General features: G+C 46.2%; 4 protein-coding genes across 4 annotated transcripts; all 4 read right to left on the bottom strand.

Annotated features, from left to right (window-relative positions):
- Nucleotides 1–4,071: 4,071 nt before the first annotated feature.
- UBQLN3 (ubiquilin 3) lies at nt 4,072–6,767 on the bottom strand. Its single transcript, XM_086338427.1, has one exon. The coding sequence runs from the start codon at nt 6,341–6,343 to the stop codon at nt 4,373–4,375; it is 1,971 nt and encodes a 656-aa protein (XP_086194553.1). The 5' UTR covers nt 6,344–6,767; the 3' UTR covers nt 4,072–4,372.
- A 4,319-nt stretch (nt 6,768–11,086) lies between these two features.
- On the bottom strand, nt 11,087–13,345 carry UBQLNL (ubiquilin like). Its single transcript, XM_086338426.1, has one exon. It carries the CDS (start codon nt 13,085–13,087, stop codon nt 11,282–11,284), a length of 1,806 nt encoding a protein of 601 aa, XP_086194552.1. The 5' UTR covers nt 13,088–13,345; the 3' UTR covers nt 11,087–11,281.
- An 11,292-nt stretch (nt 13,346–24,637) lies between these two features.
- LOC147357971 (olfactory receptor 52D1-like) lies at nt 24,638–25,075 on the bottom strand. Its single transcript, XM_086338167.1, has one exon. It carries the CDS (start codon nt 25,073–25,075, stop codon nt 24,638–24,640), a length of 438 nt encoding a protein of 145 aa, XP_086194293.1.
- Nucleotides 25,076–25,085: 10 nt separating this feature from the next.
- LOC147357970 (olfactory receptor 52B2-like) lies at nt 25,086–26,216 on the bottom strand. Its single transcript, XM_086338425.1, has 2 exons — nt 26,164–26,216; nt 25,086–25,680 (listed from the first exon to the last, which is right to left on the bottom strand). The coding sequence occupies exons 1-2, from the start codon at nt 26,214–26,216 to the stop codon at nt 25,086–25,088; spliced, it is 648 nt and encodes a 215-aa protein (XP_086194551.1).
- Nucleotides 26,217–27,986: the final 1,770 nt, after the last annotated feature.

The following is a 27,986-nucleotide window of genomic DNA, read 5'->3' as shown; positions in this document are numbered from 1 at the left end:
AGGAGAACGGTTCCAGGCAATGTTTCTGGGCTAGATATACTGTTGCTGTATAATCAGGGGTACAAGTCTTAAGAAACAGGTTCCCAGACAAGGGTTGTTACAATTATAATCATTAGCATGGAGCCTAAGAAAAGCATTTCCCTGAGTAAGACATTGTGCTGTGTGATCATTAGTGTGCTGTGTGACTTAAGCTAAAGAAAGGCCACTTCTTGGGTAAGATATATTGCTGCACAAAGCTAGGAAAGCATGAGTGAGGATGTTCACTTTCTCCTTAAAAGGCCTTGGACTGCCTGCTTAAACTTTAACTCTTTCATGTAGAACTAGCAGATTAAATTTAAAAAAAAAAAAAAAAAAAACATAGTCAGCTACAAATGGACACTTGCCATTGGCACATGTCATCTACCTCTACAAGGATTAAATTGTGTGCTGCTGCTGACCTGCAACAGCTCCTGAAGGGAGTTCAGGGTGGAGAACAGAAATGAGGCACTCTGTGCTCTGGAAAAAGTGGCAAGACAGGTCTTCAGATAACTATTTTCTGGAGCCAATTAGCCCAGTTTTTGCATCTCCTCATACCTAGAAAAGCACTAAATTTCTTCACGATGATGTCTGTTCCTCAGGACTAGCAGAAACCCTTATCAGACCCTCTGTAAAAATATGTTCTTGATTTTGCATGTACCATTCACCAAATTCACCATTCACCCATTCACCAAAATCACCTATACACTTGCCTTCCCCCTACCTCTTTGGAGCAGTTTCTCAGAGTGATTAACATCTGAAATGCTGTGTCCCCGGCTATCTTGTGACTCTCATGTTGTTCATTTTTTTATGCCAGAAATACACATGTACACATACACTGGATATAGTAATGAAAATATTTCAATCCAGTGTAGATAGTGGCAGGAGTCAGAGGTGTAAAAATTCCAATCAAATACCACAAATCCTGCCCCTTTTCACTTTCCATGGGTAAGAATTAAAGCATTAATTAACTTGATTTACTACAGCAGCTAAGATTGTAGACTCTGGAAGTACATTGTCTAATTTCAAATCCTGGCTCTATTATGCAAAAATTGTACAATTTTAAGCACTATACTTCCTCTCTGTCTATGCCTCAGTTTTTCTCATCTGAAGTTAGGAATAAAAGATAATTGTGTGGATTCAGATGTAAAGAGCTTGGATGAGGGGCTGGCTAGAGGAAAGCCTCAATAACATCAATTGTTGTTTAAAACTAAATGTAAGTAATAAAACCTTAAGATATCCAGAAAAAAATGTACCCATGTATTTATAACAGAGATATTAGGGAAACATCATCAAATGATAAAAAAACATAAATGCATAAAAACACTTTCTGGTTTTTAATACTTCTCTCTTAAATTGCTGTCCAGCTACCTGGCTGGCTATTTATGATGCAGATCAGCATTTCAAGCTTCACTGCTCTTTGGCCTTCTAGAAAACCTCTTGGTCTGAGGAAGGGGTACATTTTCTTCAGGAATATTCAGGTCATACTAGGCCCAGTATAACCAAAACTATGAGTCTGCTTCTCTTTCTTCCACCCAACCTCTTAGATAGAGTCCTTCCAAGGCCCAGCTGATGCAGTGTGAGAGTCAGAGCAGAGACTGCAACTATGACATCTCTGGGGGCCTGCCCTTTCAGTAACCTCAGCCTGCAGGCATCTCCTCTATCTCAAACTCTAAAACTGTATTTTTCCCTAGCAGAAGGCCTGTTCCTCTAAGATTGTTTATTTGATTCCTATCTACCTAGCCTCCTCAACCACTTTATGGGTCATTCACTTCTTCACTCATCATTCAACATTCATTTATTCAATAATTTACTGAATGTTTCCTACATCAGCTACTGGGTGGACAGTGACCTTCCCCACCCCAGGAATCTGCTTCCTTTGGACTCACCATGGAGCAGAACATAGGCTGATGAGTTCAGTCTCTGATGAGACCCGAGCAAAGATTCCAAACACCCAGTCAACTGTAAAGGGCTCTCCATAGTCCAGGAAAATAAAACAATCCAATAAATGAGAACTCTTTTCCCTACCCAGAACTTTTAGACCCAGATTTCCACCTACAGCCTTCTCTGGTAAGCTGGAATTTATGTCATATGAACCCTCAGGCTTTTCTTGGCCCATATGAAAGGCAGATAAAAGCAACATTTCTCTCCCTGAGCTTTTTCTCAGACCTGTCTGACTTCCAAGGGTTGAAATTAGAGATTACAATGTATAACTCTGGCAGTCAAAAGCAGCCCAGAGCCTTCTTAGTTACAAGAAATAAGACTTTCCTCTGCCTTTCGCCTAGCACCACCATAAACAACAGTTCATTGGATGTGGACAAGAACCCCTCACTCATGGGGAGTGAAGAGGGAGTAGAAAGGAGTCTTGAAGCCTCATGCTCCACTGGAGATTAAAACCTAAAACAATGGGAGAAAGTTGCCCTCAAAGCTTATTTTATCTCTAAGGCACAAGATGGTAGCTAACAGGTAAAAGCAGCTTGATCCAAGTATCCTAGGTTCCAGGCAGAGCTTTTGTTTCTCCCTAAAAGGACTCTGAATACTGAATCTCTGACATTTAAACACATATACACACCATGGCCACTTTCTATTATAGTGATATTCTCTTTCAAAGACCCTTTTCTTTCCTTGACTGGATTAAGCATGTGTGCTTGCTAAGTCACTCAGTTGTGTCCAGCTCTTTGAGACACTATGGATTGTAGCCTGCCAAGCTCCTCTGTCCACAGGATTCTTCAGGCAAGAATACTGGAGTGGTTTGCCATGCCCTCCTCCAGGACATACTCCTGACATGGGGATGGAACCCACATCTCTTATGTCTCCTGCATTGGCAGAAGGGTTCTTTACCACTAGCGCCACCTGGTAAGCCCTGACAGGAATATAGCATTATCTTTTTTTTAACACATCTATGATAAAACTCTAACAGACTGTGTTTTGTGTGTATGCTCAGACACATGCCTAAAAGTTTGACCATGTGAAAGTGTACTAAAGTGTGAATATGCATTTTATGTTAGTGCATTACTCCATGATGTATTTACCCATGTGAACCCACGGGCACATTTATGGGCTGGAAGCCATGGTTTACTCACTTGATAAGTGAATTGTAACACTTCTGCCCCAGAAGCATGTGGGTATCGGGAAGCATCCCCGAGTACAAATGGGTCTGAGAGACCGAAGGCACCTCCTGTGTGCTATGCGCACCCTCCCTCAGCGCCTTTGTACATAATGACTTTTTTACTGGAATACTCTTCCCTCCTCCCTCAAAACTTTACCTACTTAATTCTTAGCACTTTTTTAGATTTTTAGCTTAGAGTTCACACTCACAAGCCTTGCCTGTCCCCATAGAGTAGATCAAGCCTCTGTTTTGCTATTTCACAGATCCCCATCTTTTATAACACTTATCATAGCTTGTGATTATATATAATGAGTACTGTTTGAACAGTTCCAGCTACCATCATAAATTTATGAAGTCAGTATCATGCCTCTTTTACTCACATTGAATTCCCAACCCCTGGCAGAATGCCTAGCACAGGTTAGGTAATCAATTTCTGAGTGCAGTAGTATAAGAAAGACAAAACCCAGGACAATCTGGATCCATGGCAGTGGAATCAACTACAAATCTGGCTACCAAGGACAGTAGCTTTGTAAACACGGTGAGATCAGGGAATCTTAGAACTCAGCCTGATTCCTGCTCTATTGCTGTCTCAGGGATCAGGATCAAATCCAAAAATTGAGAGCCAACTGTAGGATAGAGTTCATGGACAATAAAAATAAGAAGCTGTGTCCACTTTTCAGTCTGGCTGGTGGTAGAGAGCCTCAGAGAATGTGGTGGCAGCTCGAACAGGACACCAAATCTGGGGAACCTTTGGAAGGGCACATGAAAGGCTGCAGTTCTCAGCTCACCCTCCTGTGTTCCCTGGGCCTTTTTCTTCTAACCTCATACCTTTCAGTTTCCCCTCTAAGCCCTCCCATCCATGCAGAGCTAGCTCTTATCACCACCTTTCCTCCTATACAGTCCCTCTTTTCCCATAGCCCACAAAGAATCAGACTCAGGCAGCAGACGACATTGGAGACTGGATGTAATTACATCTCAAGATAGGCATTAGCAGAACTCAGACTGTGACCCCAGGATGGTACAGTGACAGGGGTGGTTGGGTCACTTATAGCACCCCCACCTTGTTCTGGCTCTCATTCTTCCTCACTGACTCTGGAACAACATTGTCTCTGCAGTAAAGAGTATCATAGTAAATTTGCTTCATAGTGCAGCTGCATTCAAGAATGGCTGGGGGTGGGGGAAGTTAGGGACTGGAGCTATGGGAGGAAAGGCACAGAGGGAAAGATACGGTCTGAACAACTACGGCTCCTACAACTGCCTTAGCTTCTCCACAGCAGCATCCACATCACCTCCTGTGGCAATGAGGGCCTGGAGATTGGCTTCAGGATTCAAGAAGCCCATGGCCCGCAGTTGCTCTAGCTGCACCCGGAAGTGAGTCTCGGGTGTCGGCTGCTGAGGATTGGTGCCTGTCAAGGCTTGCAACATCTGGAGGAAGGGGGTAGAATGGAGGCCCAGCTCCATAGAGCCCTGTGCTGAGGGAACCTCAGGAGCTGGGGGAGGCAAAGGATCCTCAGGCACAAGGGGACTCTCTCGAGGCTCTGTATCTCCCGCCATACTTCCCAGCCCTGTTAGACAAGGCATGAACCAGAGGAAGAGGCGAGGGGCTTCAGTAGCCAAGATCTGCAGACCCTGCTCAATCTGCAGCAGGGCATGCATGGCACGTGGGTTTGCCATGGCTGCCTGAAGGTGCAGCAGCAGTGGCAGTTGCCAGTGCATCTCATCCTGCAGCTGTGGGGCCTGATTCATGCTGGTTGGCCTCAGAGATCTTGGATAAGCCAGTGGCGGTGGCCAGACACGCTCAGGGGTTCCAGCAGCAGCTGCTGTGGGCAAAGGTGGGGAAGGAACAATTTGGGTCCTATTGGCAGCAGGCCCCAGCCCAGAGACAAGATCAGGCATGTGGATGCTGTGGCCAGTGGAACCATTCCCTGCACCATCTTGACCTCCATCTTTTCTAGCACTGCTCTCCGTGGGATATCTCAGTAAGGCTGGGCAGGAGGGCTTTCCCTTGATTGCAACTGACTCCTTGGGGAGAGCCTGGCCTGACTCAGGTTCCTGGGATGAGGGTGAAGCTGGAGGAACTTGGTTTCCTGGTGGTGGAGGTGGTTGTTCTTGGCTTGGACTGAGGGTAGATGCCATCCCCTGCAGATAGGTTCCCAGGGACTGGGGGGTCTCATGCAATTGTTGGAGATAGTCATAGAGCCCTATATTCCCTAGAATATTGGGAACCCTATTTCTAAGTTCAGATATATCCTGGTCCCCAGGCCTTCTGCCCCTCCTGCCAGCTGAGCCTACATATGTGGAAGTCCAGGGATTGGGGAGAGGGTCACAGTTCTCCGTCCTTGAGGGTTGGCTGCTGCTGCTGGTTGCATTAGCATTAGTGGTGGCAAAGGGATTGCCACCAAACTGCTCCTGGACTGCATTGAGCATGGGGTCCATAATATCTGTATACATGGTTCGGAGCACATTGTAGCCACCCGGGATGCTCTCCAGGTTGCTGAGTGCCCGGTCCTGGCTGCGCATCATCTCTTGCATCATGGCAGGGTTACGTAGAAACTCCAGTGTCTGCCGCATGATTTCAGGATTGTTGAGAATGTGCCCAATCTCGGGGTTGTGCTGGATCAGTTGCTGCATACGAGGATTGTCAAGAACCAACTGGCGCACCAGGCCTGTGTTGGACAGCAGACCCTGGATGAAGGGGTCGTCAATGATCTGAGCCACAAATTCAGGCACAGATACATGCTGCCACACCAGTGAGCTTGGCTGGTCAGGGAAACCACCCAAGGTCAGGCCTAGCCCATTGAGGCCTGTGAGGACACCCAAGCTAAAGGTAGGTGGCCCATCTGCTGGGTAAATGGAGCTTGGCTGAGGGAGTGACCCAGGGCTCGGGGCTGGGGTAGGGACTGAAGCAGCTGGGCACTCGTTGCCCATGGTGCGACGCTGCATCTTGATGACCAGGTGGACGGTGAGGCCATCTCGGACCCCACACTGTGCCAGCGAGTCAGGGTCCTTGAGGATTTTGCCAGCAAAGATTAGGATCAGCTGATCAGGGTGGGCCTTAAAGCGCTGGGATATCTCTTCCTTCAGCTGCTGGATGGTGCAAGTGTCTGTAACTGAGAAATCCTCCTTGTCCTTAGGCGTCTTCACTGTCACCTTGATGAGGTGGGGATCCTGGACCAGTGCTGGGCTGCCCTGTGGCAGGGCCTCTCCACTTTTGGCCATAGTGGGCAGCAGGAGGCCCAGCAGGGGACACAGCTGCGGGGAGGCGGAGGGGAGACCGAAATCATCCTTTTGGGCAGTGGTGAAAGGAAAGGTGAGCAGGGGGAGGATTTGGGGTCTCAGGGTGGGGGAACTAGAGGGTCCACATAGAAGGGGCTATGAGGGCATGGGATAGGATGCGTTAGGAGGATTTGGGGTTGGAGAGACGGTGCGGATCATGGGAGGGAAATCTGAGCCCTAGGAAAGAGGTTGATAGTTGATGAATGAAGGGCAAGGGCAGCCTGAAGGACCTGGTTTGGGGAATACATACCGATCAGCTGTGGCCCCGTCCTTCCTCTTAAATAGGACTCCAAACTGCCCTCATCTTGCTGAACAGCCACCCCTGAAGCCTTCTACACCAGAGCCCACTCCCCCAGGTCACTTCTGTGACCTCAGCACTGACATCACGGCCTCATACAATGGATTCTTGAGACTTTTCCAAGGTACTTGGGATTCTTAGGGGCTTCATCTCCCCCCACCCTTCAACTCTTCTACTTCCTTTATCTCAATTGCCTTCTTCATAGTGAGGGTTCTGGGCTGACCCTTCTTTCTCAAGCCAAGTGTTCTGCTTTCACACAACCTGGTAGGTGGTATGTGGAAATTCAGACAGGGGGTGGACAATTAAGAAAGGCTTCTTGAGCCCTTATGTCCCCACGAAGACCCCAATTCAGCTACTTGCTAGTTGAGCCTCTTCTTGGCATTGTTATGTTCCTATGTCCTCTCTGATTCAACATTAGCCACGACAAATCAATCAACATATTGACTTTCTGATGAGTAGGATGTAGAGTATAAAAGAGAGGTTCAAGATGAAATAAACTTTTATTTTACCTTTTTTCCCCTATTATTATTATCCCCCAGAAAAATTCAAGGAATGTATTGGCTATTTGTTGAGGTAAAAGACCAGGAAATAAGGTTGTTAAATAGAAAATTAAGTTCAGTCTATTTCATATCCAAATGAAAATGTTAAGAAGGTAGTTCTACACTGTGAGGCTGACTTCATCAGCATCAACAGAGTATGTGGAGCGGTGTGTGTGTGTATATATAGTAAAAGGACAGAGGTAAAAAGACTGAATTGTGGACAGTACGATATTTAGAAGTCTGAAAGATTGGATGAATTCAGCAAAGGAAATTGAAAAGAAATAAAACATTAAGTCAGAAAAGGAAATTAGAGAAAGAAGTCAAAGGACAAAGTTTCAAAAAAAGAGAAAGTAAACAAATGTGTCAAATGATTCTGGTAGGTAATAAGTGAGGACTGAGAATTGGCTACTGCGTTTGAACAAGAGAGACCAGTTAGACTGAGGGCCATGATGAGACCAAGTCTGAAAGAGTAGTGAGGCCAGAAAATCTGATTGGAGTGGGTTTTAAAGTAAATGGGTTGGAAAGGAAGTGGATCCAAGAAGAGTAAATGAGAAAAGGCTGATGGCTGCACAGAAATGGGGAATAAATCTTTTTGTGTGTGTTTGTTTCTTTGTTTATTAAGACAAGACAATTATAATATACTTTTATTTTAATGGAAACAATCCAGTGAGGAAGAGCACAGTGATGCAGGAGAAAGAGAAACAGTTGTAAGAGCAAATTGTTGAGAAGATAGAGGGATTGGAATCAAATGCCCAAGTGAAGAGCTTGATTTAGGATCATGGACAGTTTATTCATTAAAAGAGGATGCAGGGTGGAGTATACAGGTATAGATGCAAGATAGTTGGTTGAATTAGTGGCAGACAAAGGTGAAAGTCACTTTTGATCACTTTTGTCTTCTTGTTGGAATAAGGAAAATATCATCTGAGACTGAGAATAGATATTAAAGGGCTGTTGAAAGTTTTAGAAGAGCATATAAGGTATGAAATAATCATCTCAAAGAATATGGCTAGAGCATTGGATCTCCAAGTGTGGTCCTTAAATCAGTATCATCAGCATGACCTGGAAATTGTCAGCTATGCAGAATTTGGGGCCTTCCTGTAGAACCACAGAATTGAAAACCCTTGGAATGAAGCTCAGAAATCTGGGGGTTTTGACACACCCTCCAGGTGATTTCTGATGTAAATTCTAGAAAAAAAGCATTAAAATAAGAAAATGTATTAGGCATACAAACAGACCAACTAAAGCCTTGGTAATGAATTTAAATAAGACTAGTCAGCACAGTTATATGATTTTCTTTGCCTACACAGAGATTGGAGAAAGCAATGGCACCCCACTCCAGTACTCTTGCCTGGAAATTCCCATGGACGGAGGAGCCTGGTAGGCTGCAGTCCATGGGGTCGCTAAGACTGAGTCATGGGGACATGACTGAGCGACTTCACTTTCACTTGTCACTTTCATGCATTGGAGAAGGAAATGGCAACCCACTCCAGTGTTCTTGCCTGGAGAATCCCAGGGATAGGGGAGCCTGGTGGGCTGCCATCTATGGAGTCCCACAGAGTCGAACACGACTGAAGCGGCTTAGCAGCACACAGAGATTAGGCAGGGTTGGATATAAATGTTATAACCATCGTGAGTTTGCTAAGTGGGTATTATATCAGAATAATTATGATAGATTGAGTAGTGTTGAAGCTAGAAAACTATGTTTGGGAACCTAAAGTAGGTACATGAAGAACATGTACCCCACTTCTAAGTTCACAGAGAAGGAAAGAAACAGTCATCACTGCTGGAGAAGCAGTCTTCTCAGCGAACACTCAGATATTAATCACAGCAAAAAGGTGAGGGAACATTGAGAGATAAGGTTGTAGGTATGAGTTTCACTGTTGCTAAATTGAATCCTAAAAGGTAGAGTGGGAAAAACCGACAAGTGGAAACTGAGTCACATGAGGGAATTTCAGAGCATATTGACAGAATCAGGAAGATAATCTGGAGAATTTTGGCTCCTTATGTAAACTGAGGATAAAATATTTAATTGGATTAATAGAGATATCTTAATGGGGAAGTGAAAAATCTGTTTCTAGCTATAATTTTCTTTCTTGAGGGGGCTTCCCTGTGGCTCAAATGGTAAAGAATCTGCCTGCAATGCAGGAGACCCAGGTTTGATCTCTGGGAGAAGGAAATGGCAATCTGCTCCAGTATTCTCAGTTAGATTGGAACTTGTCCTGCATTTCTCCAACTCTAGTCTTTGTCACTCAGTTGTGTCTGTGTCTGACTCTTTGTGACCCTTTGGACTATAGTCCACCAGGTTCCTCTGTCCAGGGGATTTTTCAAGCAAGGATACTGGAGTGGGTTGCCATTTCCTTCTCCAGGGGATCTTCCCTATCCATGGATTGAACCTACATCTCCTGTGTCTCTTGCATTGCAGGCAGATTCCTTACCCACTGAGTCAGGTTTTCCTGATGGTCCAGATAGTTAAAGAATCCTCCTGCAATGACGGACACCCTGGGTCAGGAAGATCCCCTGGAGAAGGGAATGGCTACCCACTCCAGGATTCTTTCCTGGAGAATTCTATGAACAGAGGAGACTGGCCAGCTACAGTCTATGACTGAGTGACTATCACTTCACTTCATTTCTTTGACCTGTTTCTTTTTGATAGGTCATGGTGGTGGAGTGGGACCTTTGGCAGCAGATTTACTGAAGCACTGGGAGCTTAATGGAGCTTTCTTTACTCTTGCTGATGGTCACGTCGGGGCTGAAGGATGGGTGACCTGTGAGGACCACACAAATCTGAATATCCCTCACCTCCTCCACTGCTCCTGCCCTATTCCCAGACACCACTGTCTCCCACATGCTAGAACTAGTGTTCCTGCTTCCAGCTTTCTCTTCTACAACAGTGTTCCACTCTCAGCAGCCAGACTGACATACTGAACTACTCTATTCCTTTGCTAAAACCTAGCAATGATTTTCTTTTGTATTCATAGTAAAATCCAAAGTGATCACCAGATCTACAAAGCTCTTCGTGATTTCTAATAATTCTCTTTTCCCCCTTATTTTTTAGTTCACTCCTCTCCAGCTACACTGTCCCTTGTTATTCTTCAAACACAACAAGAGTACTCTTATCTCACAGCTTTTCCTCTTATGCAGCCTTCTCTGCCTGGAACAATGCCTGGAACAATGCCTGGAATTGTATGTTTTGCTCTCCCAAGTCGTGATTTCTGCTCAACTGTCTCCTTTCAGAGAAGCCTTCCTTTATGATCCCCCATTTAGAACAGCTTATCCACTGCATTTTTCTTTATAGCACTTATAAACACCTCATGTAGCTATACATTCAGCTGTATTTCCTAGAGTAGGAAATGGCAACCCACTCCAGTATTCTTATCTTGAGAATTCCATGGACAGAGGAGCCTGGCAAGTTGTAGTTCATGAGGTTGCAAAGAGTTGGACACCACTGACACACATACACGTATTTCCCTCTTTTCATATGAGTATGTTATGACTGTCTTCCCTACATGTGGGTCTATTTTGGTCTCTAAGCATTTGTGTGCAGCTGTCTATACACATGATTATGTGTACTGTGTGGTGACTTTATATGCCTATATATGTGAATCTTGGGCTGTTAGCCATGTGTGCATATGTGTTTGAGGTTATATGTGCATGTTCTTGGATATGTGAGCATGACATGATGTCTGACATATAATTCTGTGGGTGCAAATATGCTTTTCTATTTTAACATATGCATGTGGTTGTGGTGTGTGTGTGCTCACGCATGTATGGTACATGAGGTAGGGTTATTACACATTGACAGTTGAATTTTTCATTAAAAAAAAAAAAAAGGCCAAACTTCAGATGGGGTCAAGTTGATGTAGCCATTTTATTGACAGATCTCTCAGCTATGGCCAATGGTCTATTATTCAGTAAAGAAAGCACTGTTTGGTTTTTCCCATTCTAGGACTTCTCCTAACCAGAAGCACCAGAAAAGATGAAGGCAGATGAGGTAGTCAAATGGGTTGGCAGGCAGGTAGCAAAGCAAATAGGTATGCCCAGTGGTTAGGATCCCTGGGATCTCCTGAGCTTCTGGATGGCAGCGCTGGTATCTCCCTCGGTGGCAATGAGGGCCTGCAGATTGGCATGATGGTTTGCAAATCCCATGGCCTGGAGATATTCCATTTGCTTGCTGAAACGAGTCTCAGGGGCTTGTAGAGGGTGGGAGGGGTCTCCAGCTAGGGACTGTAGCCTCTGTAGGACTGCTCCCGATTTGGGACAGGACTCAGGTCCTTTAGGCTCAGCCATATTGGACACATCCCAGGTCCAGGGCACTGTGTCAGGGTAGCTGCAGCTGGGTGCAGGAAGCCAACCCAGGCCCCATAGGTAGGGAGCAACGCAGGGTAGAAGAACAGGAGCCTCAGTGGCCAACAGCTGCAGACTCTGCTCAATCTGCAGTATTGCTTGTGATGCTTTAGGGTTGGCTAGAGCTAAAAGCATATCGGAAAACTGAGTCTGCTGCAGAAATGCAGGCAGTTGCTGCCTCCACTGTTCACTCAGCTGGGGCACACTCATGAACAACATCATCTGGTCTGCCAGGGAAGGGTTGTTCAAGAGCAGTTGCATCATGTTTCCTTGGATCTGGGAGCTGGTCTGCTCATTTGATTGCTGGAGATCATCTAATTTCTGGTTAGAGCTATCTAGAGAAATGGTGGCATCTTTGTCTTCTGCCTGGGGCAGCTGGTTGAGCTCTCTGCTAGGTAAGGCTGGTATCCCAGTTGGCTGCTCCACAGCACTAGCATGACTTTGACCATTAGTGGAGTTAGAAGTACTGGCCCTGGAAGTATGATTTGCCATGTTGAGGGTAGAATTGACTGAAGTGATTGAAGATACACCTCGAGAATTAGCATAGATGACTCGGGCTGTAGGGGGCTGTGGGAGATGTTCCTGTTGTTCCTGGGATGGTGGTGGAGATGGGAGTGAAAACTGGACTTGCTCTGGCACTTGTCCTCCCAGAAGAGCTGTGAAAATGTTGCCCCCAAATGGATCTTGTGTGCTGTTGAGCATCTGATCACTGAAATCAGCAGAACTCTGACCTGAGGCACTGTCCCATCCTGGGACAGTCTCTAAGCCTACATATGACTGTGGGTTCGGTGGACTCTCAAGATTCTGTGCAGGTTGCTGGATCTGCATTATTTCTTGAATCACTGCCAGGTTCCTGGCCAGCTCCAGAGTCTGCCACAGGATCTCAGAATTGTCAAGGAAGTGTGAGACCTCTGGGTTCTGCTGCATCAATTGCTGAGTGTCTAGGTGTTCTGAGATGAACTGTCTCATGAAGTCTGTGTTGGACAGGAGTTGCTGGATGCTAGGATTCTCCAGTATCTGTGCTATGCGCTCTGGACTACCCACTTTCAAGTCCTGGGTATGCACCTTGGGCACATCCTCTGAGAGAGCTGACTCCACTGGTGTGTAACCCACACCAACAGATTGGTATACCCCACTACTGTTTCCTTTTGTGTTTTTGTCCTGGTGGCAGGGATGGGCTAGGGATCTGGAGCCGTTTTTGGACTTGATGACCACATGGATGGTGTGACCGTCCAGGATGCCCCTCTGGCTCAGCACATCATGGTCTTTGAGAAGGCGGCCCATGAAGACAAGCACTAGTTGGTCCATTTGACATTTAAAGTGAGCCGACAGCTTCTCCTTGAACTGCCTCACCGAGGTATCATTGGCTATCACAAAGTCTTCCTGCTTGCCTGGTGTCTTCACTATCACCCTAGTGACAACCGGAGAGATCTTCTTCTCTGCAGGCAGCCCTGAATGATGCCCACACTGGGCCATCCTGGGTGTTCGAGCGATGACATGCGGCATGGACCTTAGTGGGTGGGCAGATGGGGAGCAGGTGGAAGCAGGGGCAGAGGGGTGAGGGCGGGCAAATACTTCCTCTGGCCTCTGTTTCAGGTGTTGCGTTCTCAGGCCACAGGCTGGTTTCCTCGTTGCCCCAAAGGGGATGAGTGACCAGACTGGGGCCAGGTATTTTGTGATGTTGTACCCCCACCCCAGTTCTCCAGATACGGCCCAGCTGAGGCCTGTTGTGGCTACTAATTCATTCTTGATATAAAGTAGGCTAAGTGGAGATGACTCATGCCAGGGCTGCCCCTCCCCCAGCCCCACCCACCAAAAGCACAGCTCTTGAGAAAAGGGATATTGTGATGTCAACCCAAGCCTCACAGTCTCTGGCTGAACTAGTTGGGAAAGGAAACCTATTTGGGGACTCTGGGTCTTCATAATAAAAGAAAATAAGACACTTTTACAGGAAATAGAGGGCAAAGTTCTCAGAATACAGCTATTAAAAGTACAGACTGCTTAGTCATGGTTGCTCAGTCATGTCCGACTCTTTGCAACCCCATAGACTGTAGCCCACCAGACTCCTGTGCCCATGAAATTCTCCAGGCAAGAATACTGGGGTGGATTGCCATTTCCTTCTCCAACAGACTGCTTACATAGTCCATATGTTTCTCTGTGGTGCTGTGTGTGAGTCCCTTGTGGGGATATCAGGCTTGTGAATGAAAAGCTAGGTCTATTAAAACCATAGGTAAAACCATATACCTGTAGGTAAGAAAGAAATTTCTTCCACAAGAAGGAGTTTATTCCTTTTTTGGAGATCTGGAAAAAGTGAAGCCTTAGAAAGGAAAGGTGGCATATTGGTAAAGAACCTGCCTGCCAGTGAAGGAGATGTAAGAGATCCGAGTTTGATTTCTGGATTGGGAAGATTCCCTGGAGGAGGGCATGGCAACCCACTTCAGTATTCTTGCCTGGAGAATCTCATGGTTAGAGGAACCTGGCGGGCTATGGTCCATGGAGTCACAAAGAGTCGGACATGACTGAAGCGACTTAGCACATAGAAAGGAAAATGGAGCAAGACAAAAGCTTCTTAAGTGGAAGAGAAGGCTGTGTTTTTCTCTGTGTCAAGATTCTGGGATTCTAGACTTAACTGAGAGTGTTCCCATGCAGTGGGAAAAGATTTCCTCTATCCTAGAAGTAGGAGTAGGGCTAAACAGGGAAAATCCTCCTAGAAGCATTACACACTGAAGGTGAATGAATCCTTCCTTGCTAAGTATTTTTTATTTGCTTATCACTTGGTCTTTTCTACACAGTGCTACAGCAGAACTTTTAAAATAATTTCTTTCAATGTCCTGGCCCAGTCATGAGTTGCCTACCTTTGTGTTGAAGCATTAAGGGGGAAATTTGTCTGTAAATCAAGAAGTGAGCATAGAGTTGGTTTAGCAGTGAAATTCCTAACAGGGCAGGATTAGGCATCTATAAGCCAACATCTTTTCTTTTTTATTTGGCTAGCAGATGAATTTTCTGTTAAAGGACAAATTAAAATGTTTTTGTTTATTGATATTTGGGTATGGATGGAAATATTGTATATGTAAGAGTGGGAATGCATGTCTGATTTGGATACAAGATTTGTAAATGTATGTATACGTGAAAGTGTAAGCATGAGACAGTGTGAGTGAAGTATTCTGGTATCCTCTGTGTGATTCAGAAGACTTTAGAGTCTGAAATCTTGAACATTCCATGTACCTGCATGGACAGAAGGTACATCATATCATCATCAGATACATACATCAGATAAGTACAAGCAGACGATCTTAGTCTGAGCAAAGAAACTAATGACAGTCAGCTAGCAGACTTTCTGCTATCATATCAAATGATTCCTTATATAGAAGGTCTGGGCCTTTAGCCCAGACCATGTCAGAGGTCATGTCTCAGCCTTCCATTGCTTAATTCCTAGAGCAGGATTCAGGTCTAAGGCCATCTCTCAACTGCATTTGAAGTGAAATTGATCAGGACAGTGAAACATTAATGTTCACACTAAGATACTGCCTCTTTTCTCCCCAGGTACAGCATAGGAGGTTGGGGATAAGATAAGAAACTTGCCCATCTCACTTTAATGACCAACTCCCTTGTATCTTCAGCACTGGAACCAGAGGATCTCAGCCTCAGACATAGAGACTTCTAAACCTAGCTCAACAGACTTCCACAACTGGAAGGGTTGGAATCACAGTTTTCAAAACACGGATGAGATTTGTTTAAAAAACTATGAATCCAGCTCCTACACTAGGTTTCTGGTAAAGAGGGGGTAACATTGCCCAGCTAATGTTTCATTTCCCAATGAAACTTCAATCAGATCTCCCCAGACCACTATTAAAGAGCACTTTAATGTGCTGATTGAGATATTTATTGTCAAGAACTAACTAGATATAATCAATATATCCCAATCATTAGAGCTGATGGCCATTTTGAGGAATGGTCCCCCTGGAGGGTGAGGTAAAGGCCACACTTCTATAAACACTCTCTCCTGAGGTCTCAGGGTCTGGAGGGTTTTTTCAGTTTGACAGCTTTGGGAGGTGCCCAAGCCCCAAAGGGCCTTTTGGATGGTGGTCTTGGTAACCTATGCTTCAGTCCCAGGAAGCCAGGAAGCATAAATAATCAGGAAACCATCGCTGTAGACATAGAACCTGTGATCAGAAGGTTAGTAATTAATGCCTTATGGTGTTTCCAGCATCTTATCCAGAATGATGCTGAGATGGCACCCCAGTGGTATCAAAAGCATAAAAACTCTCCTCTTGGCCAATGCTCAGTGGCCGTAAGGCATATAGCACCTGCAGGCCATGCAGGTCCCTGACACGGCTGGCTTGCACTGGCTGGTGTACCATTTCCTCTACCTGTAGAGTGCTGGCATTGAAATGACTCACGCCAGGTAACCCTTGGCCACCTGAGTGGCACAGGGCACCCACAGCCCCTTATCATCACTAGCAAAATATAAATCTTTCCAGGGCACAGCAGCGTGGGAGAAGCAGTTGTTGTAGGTGGCACTGGACAGCTGACACTGCAGCATCAGGGTGTTAGGAGAAAGGTCCACCTTGGCCATGGCGGCTGTGCCATAGTAGTTAAAGTACATGAAGTTCTTGTACAAAGTATTGCCACCGCCATTGCCATAGCCCATTTTCCTCTCCTCATAGTTCTGCAGCAGTACCAGACCTTCACAGGATTTGTATAGCCAATAGTAGTCAAAGTACCTAGGCCAAGCCTCACACCAAGATCATCAGGGTTAAAAAAAGTTTAAAAAAAAAAAAAGAGAGAGCAAGAGAGAGAAGCCTGGAACTTCCCTGGTGGTCCAGTGGTTAAGAATCTGCCTTTTAATGCAGGGAACATGGGTTTGATCCCTGGTCAGGGAACTATGATTCCGCATGCCCCAAGGCAGCTAAGCCTGTGCACCACAACTTCTGAGCACAAGCGCCACAATGAAAGACCCCAAATAAGACTCGATGCAACCAAATAAATAAATAAGTAAAATACTAAAAATAAAAAGACCAGTGAGTGTCCTAACAGTCGGGGCTTTGGGAGTCAACCAGAATTGACTTATAATCTCCCTTCTTTTACTTATAATATATTATGACAACATATATCTGTAAAGAAAAAAAATGTGATAACAGTAATAATATTAAAATCAACTACAATGATGCCCAGTGGGCACTATACATGCATTATCTCATTTAATTATAGTAAAAGCACTGTAAGGAAAGTTTAAAGAGCCCTGGGTATAGAAGAATTTGTTCTTGAGATAGGACCAGGCTGGGGATACAACTGCTTTGTATTATGATGGGATTAGAAATTCCAGACAGTGGGTTTATGAAGGAAGCTTGGGGCAGTCTGCACCATCCTTAACTCATGAAATGAGCATTAGGAGGTGACCTGTCAGATCTTGGCCAAGACTATCCAGGGGCATGCTTAAAGTAGAGGAAGCTGAGCTGGGGCCACAAAGAAACCTGCATTTAGGGTAGAGTAGAGCTCCTTTGGAATAAACCTGGTGCAGAAGAGAAATTATCCTGGACTCACCTGGAGTCTGCAGGCAGAGGGGCCACCCAGTAGAGGGAAGAGTTTGGGCTGGGTGTCGAGTCTTGGTCCCAGGCACTTGTCTTGTATAAGAAGTCTCTCCAATTAAGCTGTACCACAAGGGGTTTGACAGACTTCCTTCATAGCTCAGTTGGTAAAGAATATGCCTTCAATGCAGGAGACCCAGTTTCAATTCCTGGGTTGAGAAGATCTCCGTGAGAAGGAAATGGCAACTCACTCCAGTATTCTTGCCTGGAGAATCCCATGGGCAGAGGAGCCTAGCAGGTTAAGGTCCAGGGGGGTCACAAGAGTCAGACACGACTTAGTGACTAAACCACCACCACAAGGGGTTTGCTGACTTTCTGGAGGCCTCCATGGGCACAGGAACCTAGAGAAGAGTTCAGGTAAGGTATGAGCTAGGAGTGAAGCATATAGCACACTGGAATCAGACTATGAAAGTATAATAACTACATGCGCATTTGAGTGAGAGTCCATATACTTGAATGCATTTATATGTGTATAAGAGAAATGATTTGCAAGAATAAAGGTTAGTGTGTATGTCTGATTGCTATACTGTGCTTAGTCACTCAGTTGTGTCCAACTCTTGATTATGGGTGTGTTTATATGTCTGTGTATAGGTATGCTTACGTTCAAGAGTACATCTGTCTCAGTCTGCATCCCTTTGAGACATACCAACAAGGAAATGAAAGCTTTATTCTCCATCAGGATCTTTACTGCCCACCTTTCAGTCCCCTCAGTACACCATAGTGAATCCTGCATCCCCAACTCTGCCCTTGGGGAGAGGAGACCTTGGGAAATTCAGTCTGAGGCCTCACTAGGGTGCAGGGGTGAACCAAGGTGTCTGGAGGTCTTTTCTTGTTCCTTCTCACTCTCACACTCCCGTAGCTTGTTCTCAAGGACATCCACGTCTTAATGGACAGCATGAAAGCTGCACTGGTCAGAGTCAGCCAGAAGCCTGAGTGTGAGCTTGGCATTAGCTACCTATGGAAATGCAAAGCCAGGGATGTGGGTCACAGTGTTACTCAGAACTGAACTCAGTTTCCCTTATTTCTCAGCTCCAGAAAGGAGATTTCAGAAATTGTCAGATTCTTGAGATTAGATCAAATGGAAGGCTGTAGAGGCAACAAACATTTATTCATCCATCCACATACTTGGCTCTCCAGTTGATAGAGGAGGTCCATAGTCCCATCCACTTCTCCCCTGACTTTAAGCTGGAAAACCAACTCTTGGACTCCCTCCAGCTCCAGACACAGCAGAGTGAAAGCTGGAGTCTCACAGCAGGCAGCAAGGGCAGCAGGATTCCTGGATTCTAGGATGTGGTTCATCTCCAAGGCCTGGTTACTCAGATCTTCAGTGGCGAATGCATGCTCACTGACCTGGACATGGAGGGAGGAACACTGTGGCTCATCCTCCTGGTGCCACACAGTCTACAAAACACCCTCATATCTGCCACCTAATTTGCTTCCAATAAGAGCCCTCAAGGTGAGCCCAAGGTGCTATCCCCATCTCATAGCTGAGGACAGTCATATTCTTTTCACTGAAAAAATTTAAAAAAGCTCGATCCTGCACCACCCACATTCTCTGTTCTTTTACCTGGTTAGAGCCCCACTCTCAGGAGTAGTTTGTTGAGTTAATGAATGCACTGACTCATAGCTTGCAATCTGATCCTATTCCAGCAGCCTTTCCCAGAAGGTCCACGGGTAACCATTACAGAAAGCGACTGCCCATATCACACTGCTAATGCAATATTTTTACACTCATCCTCACAGCATCAATTCCAAGCTCACTGGCCTGGATCACAAGTTTCTCAACATATTGCCCCTATTTTAACTTTTCAGCTCAAACTTTCCTGTCTCCCACATCTCTTGCATTACAGGCAGACTCTTTACTGTCTGAGCCATCAGGGAAGCCCCTCCTTTGTACTGGTCCTTCCATTTCCAAGCCTCCTCTTGTTCTATATGCTCTTCCCATTTCCCAGTGGTTCTAGCAATTAATTTATTCATTAGCATAGAAAGTACTTCTTGCATGAGACTTTTTATAAAATATGACCAATGAGGATCCCAAAACAGTACTCAGGATCCATCCTCAGCTCTTCCTCTATCATCCAGGCTCATACCCATGCTGGGTCCAGGAGAGGCTGTGCTTGTATAACTTACAGTTTGGCAGCCCCAACTCGAGCCTCCAGCACTCACCTTGGACAGCTCCTGCTCATACATGCCCATAAGCTTCTGCGCTGTACTTTATAGCTGCTCCAACTGCTTCAGGGGGATGAGGTAGTTTGGAGGGTAAACCACACCATGGCATAAGCCATCCTCATGCACACAGACTGGTATACTACTCAGCCATTGTAAAACATGGCCACTAGTACATTAAATCGGAGAAGGCAGTGGCACCCCACTCCAGTACTCTTGCCTGGAAAATCCCATGGACAGAGGAGCCTGGTGGGCTGCGGTCCATGGGGTCGCTAGGAGTCAGACACGACTGAGTGACTTCACTTTCACTTTTCGCTTTCATGCATTGGAGAAGGAAATGGCAACCCATTCCAGTGTTCTTGCCTGGAGAGTCCCGGGGACGGTGGAGCCAGGTTGGCTGCTGTCTCTGGGGTCACACAGAGTCGGACACGACTGAAGTGACTTAGCAGCAGTAGCAGCAGCAGTATATTAAACATAAAAAAGTGGGAGAGAAGGCTGCCCTTCTCTGAAGTGCCTTTCTCTGCATAGGAAGTTACTCTTGACTATCCAGGCATCCTTCTGTCATGGGTTGGAGAGATCCTTGCCTTGATTTCTTGGAATTAAAGTGCAGTTCCCTTCCAGCTCTTATTGGTAGGGCCACCCTCACCCTACTTCATGTACTGGCTGGATCTTCACATAATGGAAGCAGACTTTTTCCTGATGCTTTGTAGTTGAGTGGAAAACTGATCTAAAGAAAAGTTTTAGGGGACCAGTATGAGAGAGTATGAGAGAGTCTAGTCAAGGCTATGGTTTTCCCAGTGGTCATGTATGGATGTGACAGTTGGACTGTGAAGAGAGCTGAGCACCAAAGAATTGATGCTTTTGAACTGTGGTATTGGAGAAGACTCTTGAGAGTCCCTTGGATTGCAAGGAGATCCAACCAGTCCATTCTGAGGGAGATCAGCCCTGGGATTTCTTTGGAAGGAATGATGCTAAAGCTGAAACTCCAGTACTTTGGCCACCTCATTCGAAGAGTTGACTCATTGGAAAAGACTCTGATGCTGGGAGGGATTGGGGACAGGAGGAGAAGGGGACGACAGAGGATGAGATGGCTGGATGGCATCACTGACTCGATGGATGTGAGTCTGAGTGAACTCCTGCAGTTGGTGATGGACAGGGAGGCCTGGCGTGCTGCAATTCATGGGGTCTCAAAGAGTCGGACACGACTGAGCGACTGAACTGAAGTGACCTGATGAGAGAGTCAATTCCTAGACAGGTTGATAAGAAGTCTGGGGTCCCCAAGGTGCAGAAAGGGGTCTGGGGCTCTCGAGGAGGAGAAAGAAACAAATAAATCCAGAGCTGATAATTGCAGAACGAACAACTCATCTTGCTCAAGGATATGTTTTCCCTTAAACTTTGTACCAAGGATTATATGACAACAATGTATGCTGCTTGAGGACATTTTTCTTCTTCTTAAGAACCTTCTGAATAATCCTGTCATCTTAAAGTGTATGTTGTGTGAGGGGCTCTGGTAAGATCTTTCTATTGTTAGTTCTAATCCTATTATCTTAAAATGTATATTGTGGGAGTGGGTCTCATAAAATCTTTAAAACCTTGAGACACTCTTTTGATTTATTGTAATAACCAATTTAAAAAGTATATAGCTCCCTTGCTAAGACTAGCAAGGGGGGCACTCTCTGGCCCCCTTTTTATGTCTATGTCAGAAGCTTTCTCTGTCTCCTTTCACACTTTAATAAAACTCTGCTACACAAAAGCTCTTGAGTGACCAAGTCTGGTCCCTGGTCCTAAAGCTAAATCTTCTTCAAAGATCATGAATCCAACACCGTTCACCGAAAGTTATCTAGTGTTAGGGCTTCAGCAATCCCGTTATAGAGTTTTAGTACATTCCCACAAATTCACTTTGTCTTGAAGATGGCAGGAGTTCTCTATTGTCAAAGAAGGAAAGTAAATATTAACAGCATCATGGGGCACCAGAGTTAAAGTGACAAGGTATGACTTGTAATTGACATGTTATAGCTGAATGAACTGAGGTGCTGAGAATCTAAAAAACAACTTTACTAAACCACATGATTAGTAGGTGGCCAGCCTACAAGTGCCCCCAGGTCTAGGCCCTGTACTCCTGAGGAGCAGAGCTCCAAGCTCTGTTAAGGGAGGTGTGTGATGTAGCAGACATGGTGAGTGTGGGAGGCAGCTCTCTTGCCTCAGCAGAATAGGGAGAGAGGAGAATTTTCTAGTGATGAGAGATGTGTATCTATCTCCCTTGCCTATCATCTTACTTACATTGTCACTCAGAGTCCAAACCCACTGACTCCAGAGCCAGTTCGATTGGGTTCAACATCTGGCTCCATGACACTGTGTGAATCACTTAGTTTCTCTGTGCTCCAGTGTCCTTGTGTGTAAATGAGGATGATTACTTTTATTTTAAGAATTATAAATGTATGTAAAGACTATCTTTGTTGAACTACCATATGACCCAGCAGTTTCACTACTGAGCATATACCCTGAGAAAACCATAACGCCAAAAGACACATTTACTCCAGTGTTCACTGCAGCACTATTTGCAATAGCCAGGACATAGAAGCACCCTAAATGTCCACTGACAGATGAATGGATAAAGAAGGTGTGGTACATATATACAATCAATACTACTCAGCCATAAAAAGGAACAAAATTGGGCCATTTGCAGGGACATGGATGGACCTAGAGACTGTCATACAGAATGAAGTCAGTCAGAAAGAGAAAAACAAATATCATATATTGACACATACATATATAGAATTTAGAAGAATGGTACAGATGAACCTATTTCCAGGGCAAGAATAGAGACATAGACATGTGGAGACAATAGGGGAAGGGGAGGGTGGGATGAATTAAGAGACTGGGATTGAGCAAATACACTACCATGTGTAAAATAGATAGCTAGTGAGAACCTGCTACATAGCCCAAAGAGCTCAGCTCTGTGCTCTGTGATCTACAAAGGTGGGATGGGGAGGGAGGCATCTAAGATGGAGAGTATACAGGTATACATATAGCTGATTCACTTTGTTGTACAGCAGAAACTAACACAGCAGTGCAAAGCAAGTACACTCCAATTTAAAAAAGACTCTGGAGTCATTTATGTCATTTATTATAATTCCCTATATTCATCTCTCCAGTCCCACTTTGAAGCTAGATGGACCAGAACTAGATGGAAAACTCCTTCCCAAATTGTTGGTTAGGCCTGTGTTGCCAGCTGGAGCTTCCTTACAGAACCTTTAAAAATTAACATGTGTGGCCATTGCTCTCTGGATAGTCACACCCAAGGCTTCTATGGCCCTGGTAGTTAATCTGGCTATGTCTTCAGCTTATAACCCTAACCCAGTAGCTTGGCTTTTTCAGATAATAAAGCAGAGGTTACATAGCCTACAATAGCCCAGGGAGCCTCCTTTATGTCCAGCATCCTGAGCTCAGGGAAGGGGCGGCAGACCTCTGCAAAAGACAGGGCCTCAGAAAATGGCAGGAGTACAAAGCAGAATCCTTCTCTCTGCCCGCTTCCTCCTTGTTTCCCTCTATCACCCTATGCCCACACAAACCAAAGGATAGTCAGAGCAGGCAGGGTATCTCATACCCCTTCCCATATGTCCCTAGGTCTCTCCACCTTCACTTTCTCCCACAACCTGTAGCTTCTTGAAAAGGATCAGGGCAGTGGAGAAAGCAATCCCAAAGCACAGAGCCCTGTTTCTACTTGCTTGTGACATTTCTCCCCTCCACCTATACCTGAGGCTGTCCTGGGGACACCTGTGGCAGCCACAGCATCATGGTCGGGAGGGCTGGGATAGGCTGCCTCTTGCACTAGCTGTAGAAGTGGAGTAAGACCTTTGAACGTCCCTAGGCTCTATCTCTGGTCAGAGTAAACAGTCCCAGAAGGAGGGGTCCAGGTTTGGGCATCTGAAGGCACTGAGAGTAAGTGAGGGTGTGGGGAGGATCTGGGGGTACGGTGTGGACGAAAAGGGCTGTGACAGCCAGATAAGTGCCTCCAAAGATGGGGTGGGAGTGAGTTTCTCACTAAAAACATGGTCTTTCTCATCCATTCCAAGCTGAGATCTGACCAGTCCTGCTGGGCCCTCCTGCTCAAAAAGATTAAGGCAAACCTGAGACATCTTCTGGGGGCCTTGAGATGAGTTATTTTCAGAGGAGATTATGGTCTTCCTATTGACTTCATTTACTTAGCCATGCACTCTTGGATGAGGGCCAAGCTGCATATCTGGGAAGACTGCTTTAGCTTATGGAGGAACCACTTCCCCTTTTAAGGAAAGGATCCAAGAGCTTAGGTGAATGCATAACTCCAGAAAGACATGCTCAGGGCTCTGTTGGGAAATCTTCAATGAGGGATCATACCCTCAAATTTCACTTATAGATTATCATCCTCTGGCTCTCTGACCAAGGCCAGGGATCCATCTCCCATCAACTCCCCTGGCTGGGCCTTGCTATAACCATGGGGTCCAGAGGGACGATAGAGGTTAGGGAGATAAAAGAGGAATGAGTTGAAAGCCCTAAGTTGCGTGGAGTGGGAAACCTATCCAGAATCAGTGTCTAGGAAGATGTTAACAGAGCTTTGGGGAGCCAGGAAAAGTGGAAGAAGAAATCGAGTGTGAAACAGGACAAATTGTGCTGGATCATCTCCCTGTATTTAGTGCTAAAGCTGATGTGTGGTACTAGACAGAAAAGCAGGAGAAGCCTCTGAGTAAAGTTAGGAAACACCTTAGGGAGACAGCCACAGTGTTGTCCTTTCCCTTCCGCTCCCAGAGACAATGTCTCTCAAGATTTAGATATGAATCACCCAGGTCAGAAACTGTGTCAGTTTCCAGAGCTGAGCTCTATTTTATTCCTATTGTGACATTTCCCCAGCTTCCCCTGTCTTCATCCCTTCAGTCAACACAGAGTTCCTGCTCAGTGTCACACCGTGTACACAGGCCCTATTCAGAGCCACCTTTCTTTCATTTATCTGGTTCTGGCTGGATAGAATGATAGAAAAAGACAAGACCCTGAGTCCTAGGCCTCTCTGTCTGCCACAATCCAGGCCCAACGTATGCTATGCATCTATGGAGATCATACAGAGTTAGAGAGAGGAGGAATAGTCTTGGCATCGTAGACTCAGGCAGGGAGAGGTCAGTTCAATGTGCACTCAGTACCACGCGCTCTCCCTTTATGGGAAGAGGGCTGGGGTGAGCATAGGGCCACCTAGTGGCAGATGATGGCAATGCCTTGGTTAGAACAGGCCAGCTTGACCAACTGAGGGAAAATGCTGCAGAAAACAGGGTGCTCATTTGTTCCTGGGGGAGGCCCTCTCAGGGCCCACATCCCTCACTGGTCCTGCCCAGCAGAGCCAAAACAAGTGCCTGAGCCTCTGAGCGATCTGCTGGGTCCACACTCTGTAGACCATGGGGTTGAGGGCAGGGGGCACCACCACGTAGAAGTTAGCCAGGGGCATGTAGACATGGCCGGGCACCATGTGGCGGCCAAAACTGTGAGCCAGGAAGAAGAGAGCGGGTGTGTAGAAGAGGGTGATGACACTGGCATGGGCCCCGCAGGTGCCCAGGGCCTTGTGCCGGGTGCTGTGGGAGGGCAGGTGACAGACCACGTGGAGGATGAAGGCGTAGGAAGCACCTATGAGCCCTAGGTCCAGGACTGGAGAGAGCAGCGCAGTGGCCAGCCCGTACCAGACACTGGGGCACGTGTCGCCACCAGCCAATCGAGCCATGCCCATGTGCTCACAGTAGGTGTGGGGCAGGGCCCGCTGCCCACAGTAAGGCAGTTCTCTGGAGCAGGGCCACCGGGGGTGCCATGACACAGGCCCCACGGGCCACAGCAGCTACAGCCATGATGCCTACCACACGCAGAGTCATCAGCGCCCCATGTCGCAGAGGCTGGCATATGGCCACGTAGCCGTCCATGGCCATGGCCAACAGCACCAAGGACTCCGCAGTGAAGGCCACGTGGGCAACAAAGAGCTGGGCTAGGCAGGACTGGAAGGAGATCTCACCTGACAGGCCCCACAGCCCGGCCAGAGCTTTGCACACTGTGGATGTAGCCAGAACCAAGTCAGCTGCTGCCAGAAGCCCCAGTAACTGGTACATGGGTCTCTGAAGTGCTTTATCAGCTGCCACCAGCCCCAGTAGAAGGGCGTTGACCATCAGAGCTGCCAGGTACAGCAGGCACACAGGCACAGAAAGCCAGGCATGCAAGGCCTCCATTCCAGGTACCCCCAGCAGGACAAAGGTCCCAGGCCCCAAGCTGAGCCAGGTCTGGTTGAGAACAGGCAGTGTGGGATCCAGCTCCATCTCCTGGTTCCACTTGGCTCTGTCACTGTAGGAAACAAAAGAGATCTTTCCGAGGTAATCACCAAGTATACAGAGATTTTAGACAGGTGGAGGTGAGGATGGGGACTAAGGATGCTACAGCATTTGCTGAGAGCTATCTTTGTGTCTGGCACTGTTCTAGGGCTTTGGCATACACTAATTGGCCACCTCATGCAAAGAGTTGACTCATTGGAAAAGATTCTGATGCTGGGAGGGATTGGGGGCAGGCGGAAAAGGGCACGACAGAGGATGAGATGGCTGGATGGCATCACTGATTCGATGGACATGATTCTGGGTGAACTCCAGGAGTTGGTGATGGACGGGGAGGCCTGGCCTGCTGCGATTCATGGGGTCACAAAGAGTCAGACGCGACTGAGCGACTGAACTGAACTGAACAACCTACAAATTCCCTAATTGTCTGTGAGTTTGTCAATGTTCCCCTCTGTGTGATGGATCAAGGAATCGGTTTCTGAGAAGCTAAAAAACTTACTCCAAGTCATACATCTGGTACATAAAGGAACTGGAATTTGAAGCAAAACTCATCTGACTAAAGATGATGCTCTTCCAACAGTCTTCTCTTCATCAGCCCAGGCTCACAGAGATGTTGGAATATGCTTTTCCTGATCACCTATCCCAGAAAAAGTCATTCCTGTTATCTAACCCTAGTCCCTTTAATATTAACTGATGTTAAAGAGATTAAGCATCCATGCTCCCTCCATCCTGGGGGAGATATCAGTCAGAAGGAAGGAAATATGGAATGGCCATTTTCTACTCCATTCAGTGACAAGTGCTTAGATAAAACTCATCTTCCTAGATCCTTTTCCAGAGGACACTTAATTAGCTCAGACCTGTTCTCCCAACATCACAGTCCTCCAAGTCTGTCCAGTGCTTTTTCCCAGCTGCCCAAGGCCTGTGGCATCCCTCCCTCCACTCCCAGCTCTGATGTACCATAACTGTATATACCTGGCTCATGGAACTTAATTTCTTCTTTGACTAGGGAAGATATCCATCCCCTGATTCTGCTTTGTGGTTCTTCTTTCTTCTGTCCCTTGTCCAGGGGGACATCCTCTGGTTGTACAGAAACTCAGTCTGAGGAAGTTCTGATCTCACTGAGGACACGGCAGAGCATCAAGGTTGGGCTGTAGGGGAAGGGACCAGGATCAGATGCCACATGGCAACTAGTAGTCACGTTAAAATAGTGGAGGGAGGAGGATTTTACTTACTTGGGTTTAAGTGGGTAAAGAACAATCTGGAAGAAGGAGCCAGGCTTGGGTTTTCCGTGTTCTGACTGAGGCCAATTTATACCCTCTCATACCCAATTTTATGAGACATAGTAACTGGTATCTTAACCTGGTCCTGGGACTGAGGAGTTTCAATCAGGTTAGCAGAGAATAAGGTTTAACCCTGGGCGAAGCTGTCAAGCTCCACACCATTTGTGTTTGCTCTAGCTTTCTCTGCAATATGCCTCTTGGACATTCTCTCACATCCCCACACTGACTCCTGCAGATTAGAGGCAGGTGAGAAACAAGGCTAGACTTTCCCACATGGAACTCTTGGCTGTGTATAAACCAGAGATTTCTCCCGGAAGATGAGGCTTTGCCAAGTCACGAGGATTCATTTTACTTCTTACTATGGGGTAGTCCCATGACTTCATGGCAAATAGATGTGGAACAATGGAAACAGTGACATACTTTATTTTGAGGGGCTCCAAAATCCTTGCTGGAGAAGGCAATGGCACCCCACTCCAGTACTCTTGCCTGGAAAATCCCATGGACGGAGGGGCCTGAAGGGCTGCAGTCTATGGGGTCGCTAGGAGTCGGACACGACTGAGCGACTTCACTTTATTTTTTCACTTTCATGCATTGGAGAAGGAAATGGCAACCCACTCCAGTGTTCTTGCCTAGAGAATCCCAGGGACAGGGAGCCTGGTGGGCTGCCGTCTATGGGGTCGCAAAGAGTCGGACACGACCGAAGCGACTTAGCAGCAGCAGCAGCAGCAAAATGCTTGCAGATGGTGACTGCAGCCATGAAATTAAAAGATGCTTCCTCCTTGGAAGATGAGTTATGACCAACCTAGACAGCATATTAAAAAGCAGAGACATTACTTTGCCAACAAAGGTCTATCTAGTCAAAGCTCTGTTTTTTCTAGTAGTCATGTATGGACGTGAGAGTTGGACTGTAAAGAAAGCTGAGCACCGAAGAATTGATGCTTTTGAACTGTGGTATTGAAGAAGACTCTTGAGAGTCCCTTGGACTGCAAGGAGATCCAACCAGTCCATCCTAAAGGAAGTCAGTCCTATTCAGGACTGACAT

This window comes from Bos grunniens, chromosome 15, assembly GCF_055505025.1.
Source record: "Bos grunniens cultivar Pamir isolate PY7600 chromosome 15, Bosgru_T2T1.0, whole genome shotgun sequence".
NCBI classification, from domain to species: Eukaryota; Metazoa; Chordata; class Mammalia; order Artiodactyla; family Bovidae; genus Bos; species Bos grunniens.
Note: the sequence above shows the minus strand (reverse complement) of the source record. Positions and strands in the feature narration are given on the sequence as shown.